Below are 11,270 nucleotides of genomic sequence, written 5' to 3'. Positions count from 1 at the left end.
GTGGCTCAGGACTGCATGGGTACAACATGCCAGGCCACCAGAGACCCAAGGTGGCGGCTCCTCTGTCTAGCAGATGTCCCCTCCTCCTCAGCCAGCTGTAAGCAGACGCTGTCCTGAGGGATCTTTGGTATGGAGGACCCTGGTCACTGTAGAGTGAGCAGGACAGCCCTGCCTCTCACCTTGCCCTGCTGTGCAGGGACACCAGTCCCAAAAGGGGTGCAGCCAGCTCCCATGGGTCAAGGGTCATGGGTCAAGCCTGCTCCAATTATTGAGAAAGTCCCCCAGACTCAGGAATTCTGCTGTTTGTCATTTAGGGTATCTCACCTGTGCTGAGGGGACTGAAGGTGGCAATAGCCCTGTGAACCTTAGTGTTGGGGCTAAATTTTGTCTCCCCAAAAGATATGTCCAAGTCCTAACCCCTGGAACCATGATTATTGGAAAAATGGGGTCTTTGCAGATGTAATCAAGTTAAGATGAGGTCCCACAGGATTAGGATAGAGAAAGGAGAGGGTTAGGCACAGATGTCATCCTGCAGGGATAAAGGGCACCTGACTATGGAGCCGTAAGAAGCTGAGAGGAGCACAAAGCATCCTTCCCTGGAAGGGAAGGACGCCTTGGTCTTGGACTCTCCAGCCTCTGTCCTGATCCTGTCCTAGTAGAATGAAGGAAGTCTCTGGGGAGTCTCTGCAGGATTTTCCTCTCAGATAAGATGACACAGGGGCTGGGGTGTAGCTTAGCAGTAGAGAGCTTGCCTACCATGCACAGGGCCCTGGGTTCTAGCCCCAGCACTGGAGAGAGAGAGGGAGGGAGGGAGGGGGAGACACACACACACACACACACACACACGGAGGGAGGAAGGGAGGGGGAGATCTAACAGGAAGTACTTCCATCTCCACCTTTGTCTTGTGCCTCTGCCCCTTGTCTTGACAACCAATGTTTGGGGTGTGTCTATTAATGAGTCACTGAAGAAGCAAGGTGAGGGACCACACCCCAAACTTCCTTCTCCCTCTCAATAGTATATGTTAGTCACCTACTGAAGACAGGAACAGTGGGATTATAGACGTGAACAAGCAAGGCCAGGTGACACTTCAGTCTGGGGGATCCCATGAAGGTCGTGACCCAGGCTATGTCCAGCCACTCGGAGTTCCTGTGAGATGGATGTTCTGACCTAGAAGACAGGGAACTGCCAGAACAGTGACTGGCAGAGGGTGGCATGGCTGTAGGGGGATGCCCACAGTGCTGGCAGGGGCAGAGGATGCAGCAGAAGCCCCCTGGCATTCAGCCCTGCTCAGGAACACAGGCTGGCTTCTCTCTGTCCCAGGCAGTCACAGATTACAGTGTTGACCACTGTGGTGATTTGACAAAGTTGACCCTCCAAAGCGCAGAGGGGTCAGTGGCCTGCCCCTAGTCACATGATTCACTTGGCACATGGTCTCAGCCCTATGACCACAGCTCTTTTTCCCCAAACCCTTTGCTGCGAAGGCATGTTTTGTATTTTGGCTCCAGGATGGTGCAGATGCGTTCTGATCGCTGCACCTGTGTGATTTCAAAGTGCCAAAGTGAATAGGCGGGAACAAGCCAGTCTGCCCAAGGGAACTGTCCCACCCCTGGATTCTCTCTCAGCACTTCCTCCAGAGCCTAGATAAACCTGGCACCCAGGGAGTTCTCTTTTTAATGCCAGTAAGCTTGTGAGGATCTGGGGCTGCTCAGAGTCACAGTGGGCTCTGGGTGACCCCACACAGGACCTGATAGAGCAGAGGGGTAGACCCTCTTTCCGCTACTGAGTGCGAATCACTGCCAGGGCACCTGCTGTGTTAGGGGCAGGTGCCATCCTTCTGTCAGAGGAGAGGAAAACCAAGCCAGGAGCAGGAGAGAAGCCTGGACAGAGACCAAAGGGTCTGGAGCTGTCCTGGCTGAAGCCCCCTTTCCTTCCTCACCAGGAAGTGCTCTTGAATTGTCCTCTCACCTTAGCACCTAGGTCCCATCTCAGATCCAGCATGCTCTAAATCCCTCCTTCTTCCATCCACACCTCTCCCCAAGATCTCATCAGATCTGTCTGCCCCCAGCTTAGGCTCAACATCCCTAGAACAGGCTATCAGAATTCAAAAGTACTCCCCTTTCTGAATAGAAAAGTTAGGTGTGCTTGTTGTAGAAAAATGGCTAAAGACATAAAAGGAAGAAAGGTAAAGCATTCGTACTGTGTGCTTTGTTTCCTGGAAATCTTCTCCTGCATATTTTAATATAGTGCTTTTATCTCACAACCCCTTCAACTGACAATTTACGTCATACAATTATTGAATTTTCTTGGACTGTGTTTTTTCTTTTGTTTGTTTTATCCTTTAGTATAGGAATTGAACTCAGAGCCCTGCACATGCTAGGCAAGCACACTGCCATTGAGCTCCATCCTCAGCTCTTTTGAGTCAGAGTCTCACGACATTGCCCAAGCTGGCCTTGAACTTGGAATCCTCCTGCCTCAGCCGTCTGAGTAGTTGGAACTAGAGGTCTGCACCACTACACCTGGTGGGTTTTATTGAACTCTGAAAGTTCAATAAAACTTTTTTCCCAAAGTTTGCATAATATTCCAGCATATATGTGTGTAATGTTTTAAACTTAGTCTCCAATTCTTGAGCATTTAGTTTTTTTCTTTCCAACTTTTTAAAATCGTGTTTGGAATGGTCTTTCAAAACATAGATCTACTAAAATCCTTTGGTTTCCATGGCCTTTTGAACATTAAAATTCTCCTGCTGAGGCCAGTCACGACCAGATGCCTGCTACCCCGTCTTCTCAACCCCTCTCCCCACATCCTGGATCCCTCTCCATGGTCCCCTGCTGGCTCCCTCCTGTCCTGCTGGCAGCCCTGGGCTCAGGGAGCCATCCTCCACCTGTGTCAGGTTGGAAGTCATGGCAGGTGCCCTCCTGGTGGCTGCCCTGATCCCAGCCAGGGAGAATAAAGATAAATAAAGAGACCAGAGAAGTGACCGCTCCTCTCCTCTGGCCATCCTTGACCGTAGGCAACACCTGCAGCTGTGTCTGGTGACCTGGGGGCAGATATCCTCGATAGTTGGGGACAAGGATGTGCATGGAAAGGTGGAAAGCCTGCCTTTCCTGATAAAGCGCTGAACAAGGGACCCTGTTTGTGGGTCAGTCTCCTCTGGATTTCTTGTAATGTTCCTGTTTGTTTAAGTCACTATTAACTATCACCAAAGGCGTCCGACAGCTACTTCACCCCTCTCTCCCCACAGCCCCAGGCCTGCTCGTGCTGTGACACCCCATCTTTACACCAGGCTCACCCTGCCCACTCTCGGGTGCTCCCAGGACAGCTTTCACCTGCTTGGTCGGAGGTAGCCCTTTCTCCCAGCCCATGTCACTGTACTTGGAACACCAGAGAGTGAGTGAGTACAGGGCCTGGTCCCTGCCGTTGGGATTTTTACACTCAGTATGTGCTGTGGACTGACTGTGTTCCCCTGTACATCACATGTGGAGGCCGTAACCCACTATGTGACAATGTTAGGAGATGAGGCCTTCAGGAGGGAATCGGGGTTAGTGGAGGGATGAGTGTCCTCTGAGGAGATACCAGAGTGCCTTCTCTCCTTCTCCTGCCCTGGGGGCACAGGTGAGATCTGTCAGCAGAACATCCCCCACCCCATACTAGGACCAGGTCTTGGACTTCCAACCTCCAAAACTGAGAGGGAAGGCCTGCTCAGCACACAGCAGACTGTTGCTTGACAGGGTGGGGTGGGGTGGGCTCCTGCTGAGGAGTGGAGGGGAGGTGGTGGGCCCCCCTGGCTGGACACCACTGTGGCCTGAGGCAAACAGCTGGACCCTGCTGTGTTCTCCTTGGCTTCTGGTTATTGAGTGTGTGGGGTGGCCCTGGAAAGGTCCCTGGCTGGTGGGTCAGCCTGAATTTCCTATAGATTCCCTTCCCTTGATTAAAGCCTGGTCGTTTTCCCTTCCTGCAAGGGGTGTGGTGGGACTTCTGCCTTGAATGGCCAACCATTTTTCACCTCTAGAGTTGCTCAGGCCAAGAGCAAGTCAGACGAGGAGAGAGGGCAGGTTCCTGTGACAGCTATGAAGGAACTCAAGGGGCCCCAGCCGGGGGCGGGCTGAGCTTTGACGGAATCTGTGGCCCCAGAGCCTGCACTAGAGTGTTGCTGGTGCTCCCTGTTGGAAGCATGTAGTGCTGGCTTCGAGGCTCAGCCATCCATACTGAGGGGCACCTGGGCTCCAGAGTCAGAGGTGGGAGTGAAGGGGAGGTGCACAGAAAGGAGAATCAGAGGAGAGCGAGCTCTGAGCTGTGGTGGAGAAAGATTTCAAAACCCACTTCCTCTCTCCCTGCCCTCAGAGGAACTGCTTGACAAACAGGACATCCTGGAAGACAGGAGTGGCCGTGAGCTTTGGGTGATGCTACCACCCCTGGCTTTCCCCTTGGGGAAAAATGATGCCACCTTTCTGATGAACTACCGAATCAAGGGGAAATCACGTTGCTGCCAGTGCAGAGCCAGGCTTGTGGCCAGCACCAGGGGATCCCCCTGGCTGCTCCGAGTACCTCCATATCTAGTAGTAAGATGAAGTCAAAAACGCCAGCAAGACCAGCAAAGGGATCAGGCTCCCTTGGGACAAAGTTGTAGAATTACCTGGCTGGGTTAAATAACCTACCAACCAGGGGCTGGTGGAGGACAAAGGGAACCTGGAGACCAGGAGAGAGAAGCCATCCTGTGATCTGTTGCAGAAATAAGGACAGAGGCCTATATTCTCCCTTTCCTGCGGTGTCACATGGAACTTTATATTTCACCTGATTTCTATTTTCTTTTCCCTAAAAGGGGAGCAATTCTCAAGTCCTGACCACAGTTCCCCTTTACACTCTTAAAAATGATTGAGGACCCAAGGTTTTTGAGTTATATCAACATTTACCATGGTAGAAATTAAAGCCAATAACTTTAAAAGTGCTTATTCACTTTAAAACAATAAATACATTAACTTTTTTAAAAAATGAAAATGACCACTTTTCAAAACCAAATCAAACCAAACCAGTGAGTGGAGTGTGACATTATTTTTCCACATTTGCAAACCTTCAATGTTTGGCTTAACAGGAGACATTTATGTGCCCACATCTGCTTCTGCATTTGGTCTCTCACAGTGCCACCTTGAAGCCTCCCCAAGATGTGTAGTTGGGCAAGGACTTCATAGACTCCCAGGGTCCTAGGGCCATATTTTGGAGGGCATCTTGTGCCATTGTTTTTAATCCATACATTCTAGAAAAAAAAGAAAAAGAAAACCAAGACAAAACTGGAGGAGGAAGAGACATCCCAAACATCCTAGCTCAGGAGTTGGAGGATGTAATCTGTAAGGTGGTTTTGGAATGCCTCTGTCCCTCGGGGAAGGGACCAGCCACTGTGTGAGGCTCAGTTGTAAGATGGGAGACTTTTTTTTTTTTTTTTTTGAGGTGAGCTTGGAAAGAAGGGTGCATGCCAGATAGCCAAGGAGGGGGAGCAGGGGCTTTTGTAACTGTGGTGTCTCAGTGTCTGCAACCCTACCTCCCCCTTCGTGGGCAAATCCTCTACTGCGTGAGTTTGGGTGAGTCCTGCCTCTTCCTCCAGAGCTACAGAAGCAAGAGCTCTTCTCACATCCTGGAGGCTACAGAATGAACATACATCTGAGGCTTACTCCACCATATTCCTGACGGTCCCTAAGGTATGACCTTGACTGCGTTTCCAGCTATACAACTTCCCAAGATCCCTGTGTGCTTGCTGAATTTGACCCCAGCCTTCCTGCCTATCTGTGAATACCTGTGTCCTCATGGATTCTTTTCTAAGTCAGAGCCCTGGAGAGGGCTGGGGGAAGGCCCGACTCCACTCCGCTCTCCTGTATCCCACCACCTGCTGCCTGGCTACTCTCCCTGCACCTGGCCTTGACTTCCCATGGTACCCAGAATAACCCCGCAGAGAAGCACCTTCATAAAACTGTCCCGCAAGAGCTGCCAAGCCTCACCAATTCACTGAGGAGCCTGAATGCAGGGTCCTCCCCTCACACTTCAGGTTCTCAACAGATTCCTTCAAATGGCAACAACTTAAACATTACTTAAAAATTAAAGAAAATTTGTAAAACAGAAGGCAAGAAAATAATTCATGATCCACCATATGTTTTGTAATTCCTTTAGAATGACCTTGCAACCAAAGAGGTCACAGGTGTGGCTGTGTGTTTTGGCCACCAGAACGCAGACGTAACATAAGTCACATACGTGAGCAGGACATAATACGCTGCACTGTAGAGAAGTAGAATAGACATGAACTATATTTGTGCTTGAAAGGTTTAGCTTAGCCTCCTTGTTTTTCTGCCATGAGAAAGAGGAACACAGCTCAGGGAATGTTGTACCTTCAGCCAGGCCCCAGGTCAGACTCTTGCCTGGAGTGTGGTTGCAGGCCACTGAGGGTCTGGGGTTGTTCAGCAGTAAAAGTTGTTTTGCAGAAGAAACTAGACTGACAGAATTGACATGCTAAGTTCCGTGGAGTCACTGTGCCCTGATCACATAAACCCTCAGGCACAGCTGAGGTTGCACTGACTTCAGATCAACAACAGTTCCACAACCTGTCACTTGGCTGTTTTTATCCAAGTATGGAGACAAGACAAGGCCTGGCAGGGGACAGCTAAAGGTGGGAAGCTGTCCTCACACTTCATGCACTGGCTCATCCACACCACACACTGTGGGAGAGGAGATGATGACGGCTGGGTGGGAGTAGAGAGGGACCCACCAGGGTTAAGGGACTACGCCAGCTACCAACAAGCCCTTACCTGGAACCTGTAGCCAGGAGGGGCTGGTGATCCCCCTGTAGCCCCCAAACCCCGCCCCCCCCATTCCTCCAACACCTGCTCCTTCACTGCTCAATTTTAATGATCTTATCAGTTATCTTTGGGGGGCTAAGGGGAACCGAGAGGGGAGCACCTGGCTCCTAAAAACAAAGATGGGCCTCAAGTTCCAGGTAAAGGTCACTGTGAAGCTAGCGGCACCTTCGCATGGGTTTCCCACAGCTGCTCTCAGCTCTTCCCTCTAAGGCACATGGCTGTGATGAGCACCATCTACTCACTGCCATGGGAGGCGAGGCTCGCACTTTCCATATACACTCCCAGTGGGCAGGAGCCACATCCCCACTGCTCTCCATTGTATCCCCAACTGCCCAGCACAGTGACTGGCTCAGTGTAGGTCCTCATTCCCACATTCAGCTAGCAGGTGTAAACCACCGTGAGAGGGCTATGGGAAGGGGAAATGCTGTTGCAGCCAACATATCCCAGCTGTGGCGTCCTCAGGCCAGCAGGCACTCAGCTCTCTAGGACTGGCTTCTCTGTCACTAGCCATGTGGACTAAGAATATTACTTTAAGATGGGACAAAAATGGTGAATTTAGGTTTATCTTTTTCTTGAAATGGAACAGGTAGGTCTGCCTCATAGCTAGAGCAAAGGGTGTAGTTATGTACTCACAACATGGAGAATAGTTTAGAAAATTTTAAATAAGTTGCTAATAAAAGTGGGTTCCCTGTCGTCTTCTCCCAGTAATTTGAGCACTCCTTTTCATTGCAAACTCCTTTTCAAAGTGTTTATTTGTTCTCAGTCAGAATATCACTTTTGAAGGGTCTGGCTCTACCCTTCTGATTCCCTGGTGTACCACCAGTATCTGAACAAACACTGTACTTTCCTAAAAATAAAACCTGAACTATTGTTTCTCTACGGCTGACAGACCAAAAAGTCTGGACCTTAAAATAAAAGTCATCTTTTGACTATTTTTGGTTAAGGCTACTATCTTCAGCTTTTCAATGACAAGTAATGCTTTACATCACAACAAACTAAAATTCTAACACCCTGAGAAATGGACAACCACTTGCTGACTTTGGTTGTTCCTCAAGAGTTGTTACTACTTGTGGAAAAATTTGAGGTGGTAAACATCAGTATCACTTTATGGCCTGGTACCACACTGTGTCCAAAGGGTGGTGGCTCCTCCCTCTACTAACAGGTACTAAGAGACCTTAAAATTGAATATTCAGGTCCACAGGATTTTCAACTCCTACATTTATACCTAGTACTTCGATATGATCCCACAAGAGGGTACATATGAACATCTTATGCAGTCTTTATGTACATCTGCAATAGACATTTATCTTCACATAGAAACTTAAAAAAATACTTTAACATAATACACTGTACTGCAGAGAACTAGAATATATTACACTGCTAAAATATTCATATAAATACTATATATGCAGATTCACTCCATTAGAAAAATTCGTCTATTACAATATTAAAGACCAATATCAGCAAAGCCCAAAGAAAAACTATCTTAACAGTGGGGACACTAGAAATAACAACTATGAGGTTTATAAACCAGTGGTGGAAAGAGAATTCTATATATTTGCTATTCTGTCATAACAGGCACAATAATCTGAAATACAATTTTACAGACTAGCAATGTATAAAAATACTTTTTAAACAATACTGTTGACAGGTATACTAGCACTTAAAAACAACAACCACCATCAAACAGTTGTGTAGTTATTTCTTTTGAGGACCTACTAAAACAACTTACTGCCCTTGGCTAGCTCTTAAACACCGACCTGGAAAGCAAGTTCTATCACCCATGTGCACACCACACACACACAACCACAGATTAAAACAATCTCCTCTATCTATGGTGCATACTGATGAGTCACTGATCCGCATCAATCTCACAAGGCATGAGCTGATGTGTTTGGAGCCTGTTTCCAGTTCCAGGTTTGGGATGGATGAACAAAGAGGCAAAAGCAAGGTGGAATTTGTGTGTGTGTATATGGTTTCTATTTCACGTAAGGGCCTTGGGTGGAAAAGCGCTTAGTCTGGCATATCAATATTTAACTTGGGGGGTGGAGGAACATATTTTCCAGGGCTCTGTGTTATAACCACCCTGGCCTTCTTTCCAAACATTGGAGCAATTTTTGGAGCTTCTGGACCGGATGTTTCCTCAGCATCTTCGCTATCTTCATGATGGAGATCATATGAAATGTTCCCATATTCTCTTAAAAATGGGAAAATTTCAAGCAGAAACTGACAGAAATCTCTGCGAATACCAAACCACCAATGATTGCCTCCTTTTCGCCTAAACGTTGTAGCCATCAAAGTTATTAACGAGAGCCAAAGGGGGACAAAGATGGAGATGTAAGAGAATGTATTGTGCCCATCCAATCTGTGAACCAGTAGGACCTCAAAAGTGAGCAGAGGCACGACAATCGTTATCCAGCTGATGGCCATGGTGACATGTGTTCTTCGCTGTTCGGCTACCACATCCAGGGATCGCAGGAACAGAAGGGACCAGACGATGTAATACAGGACGACCAGGCAAAGAAACGACATGAGGATCCACAGGGGGACGAACACCACCAGCCACGGCCAGTGGATAATCCTGTCCAGCCTCAAGGCAATAAAGATGAACTGCAGGATGTTGACTGAGCACAAGATCTCTAGCTCCAGCGACCTATCGTGTCGGAAGCCCCAGACGCAGGCGGCCACAGACACCGGGGAGACGAAGAAGAGTGGCATGAAGACCAGCAGCCAGAAGTGGGTCCCTCTCTCCACACGGTCACAGACTAGGACTTCGAACATGAGCAGCAGCAGGTGGATGCCTACTGCGATCAGCATGGCTTTGAACTCTACGCAGGCCTCCCCCTCGGTGCGGTAGCGAGGGTTGCGGGCCCAAACGCCAGCGCCCACCGAGGCGCCCGCGATGACCAGGAGCTTCCACAGCCATATGGGGGCGAAGACGGCCCAGTAGCTCCACTGGATGATGCCGTCCAGACGGAGGGGCAGCAGCACGGAGAAGAGCAGCAGGCAGGCGTAGATTAGGAACTTACTCGGGTTGAAGTCCTGGAACAGGCCCCTGGGGTTCATGGCGGAAGCCGCCGTCCACCTGCCCGAGCCTTCTGCTCACGCGGCTCGGCGCCCGCGTCCCTGCAGCTCCCAGGGCCCGCCGCCTCCTTGGCTTGGGCTGCCCCGGCTCTAGGTGGACATCGGCGGGGGCCAGCCAGGAGGAGGCTNCTGGCCGGAGCGCGCTGGGGCACGCGTGCGCGGGCCCGGGGCTGCGCGGCGTCTACGAGGGGGGCGCTGCCTCGGCCCCGCCGCCAGCTGGGTGGGGGCCGGCTCTGTTCGCTTTCATTCCGCACCCATCAGGGAAGGCACCTGCTGCGTGCAGCGCCCGGAGGGGCCGGGAGCGCTACCGAGTCCTCACCTGGCGCGTAGGCAGTGACCGGGCCGCGACCTCAGGCGGACGCTTCCTGGCGGCGGCCGGAACGAGGAGGCGGGATTGAGCTCATATCCTCCCAGCCGGCTCGGGGGCGGGGCGGGGGCGGAGCCCGGAGAGGGCAGGGGCGGGGCCTGGAGGCGCCGTCGTCTCCGTGCTCCTCTCTCGCCTGCAGCTCGCTGCCTCTCTCCCAGTACAAATCTGGGGGCTCTGCTTCCCGCGGCGAAGCTCCGGTGCCAGTGCGCGGAGTAGGGAACGGCATGGACACGAGCAAAGGCGGGGGCCGGCGAGTGTGAGCAAGGGAGTGGGTGCCGGTGACCGTATGACTGCCGAGGACGCATGTACACTTGTGAAGACCAGTGTGGGCCAGCGCGGGTCTGTGTGGACCTTAACGCGAGACAGTGGATTTGACCCAGGACTCGGGAGGGAGGCCCACGTGTGCAATCAGTTCATGGGGTAAGGTGGCTCCCAGGGTAGAGCTCCACCTGACTGGGCAACAAACATTATCAAGCTCCATGTGAAGTGGCTGTGCCGAGTGTCTAGGCTGCGGCGATCTTTTACCCGTCCTTTACACCCCAGGAGTGGAGAGCGGGTGCAGGTGAGGGTGCTAGGATTCCACAGGACCCAAAGCAACGTCCTGAGGGAGCAGGTGAGGAAACTGGTCCTGGATAGGGATTCTTTTTGCTCTAAGTCACTGCAACAGATTAGCAGCAAAGTTGCAATTTAGATTCAAGGCTCCCAACTTCCAAGTCCCTAAACCTCATTTTGACTCCTGCCTGGGAATGATTCTTGAAGAATTGTGTTGGGGAAAGGGCACCAAACCAGAGGTCAAGAAATTTGGTTCTGGTCCAGGCCAGCTACTCACCAGTTGTAAAACCTATGTAGATTGACCCCTATTTTTCTTGGCTTAAGATTCCTTGTCTGTGAAGTTGGGGACTGATCAGTAAGGGCTACAAAGCTGCAATCGGTCTTTGATTTGGAGCACCTCTTTCTCTCTTGACCACTCATCACCCCC

The 11,270-nt window shown here is 50.7% G+C and overlaps 1 protein-coding gene across 1 annotated transcript; it reads right to left on the bottom strand.

Moving 5' to 3' along the window:
* Positions 1 to 6,273: 6,273 nt before the first annotated feature.
* On the bottom strand, positions 6,274 to 10,324 carry Tmem185b (transmembrane protein 185B). Its single transcript, XM_015501691.2, has one exon. The coding sequence runs from the start codon at positions 9,904 to 9,906 to the stop codon at positions 8,854 to 8,856; it is 1,053 nt and encodes a 350-aa protein (XP_015357177.1). The 5' UTR covers positions 9,907 to 10,324; the 3' UTR covers positions 6,274 to 8,853.
* Positions 10,325 to 11,270: the final 946 nt, after the last annotated feature.

This window comes from Marmota marmota, unplaced genomic scaffold (genome assembly GCF_001458135.2).
Source record: "Marmota marmota marmota unplaced genomic scaffold, marMar, whole genome shotgun sequence".
NCBI lineage: Eukaryota > Metazoa > Chordata > Mammalia > Rodentia > Sciuridae > Marmota > Marmota marmota.
The sequence above is the reverse complement of the archived record's forward strand: the minus strand, read 5'-3'. Positions and strand labels throughout refer to the sequence as shown.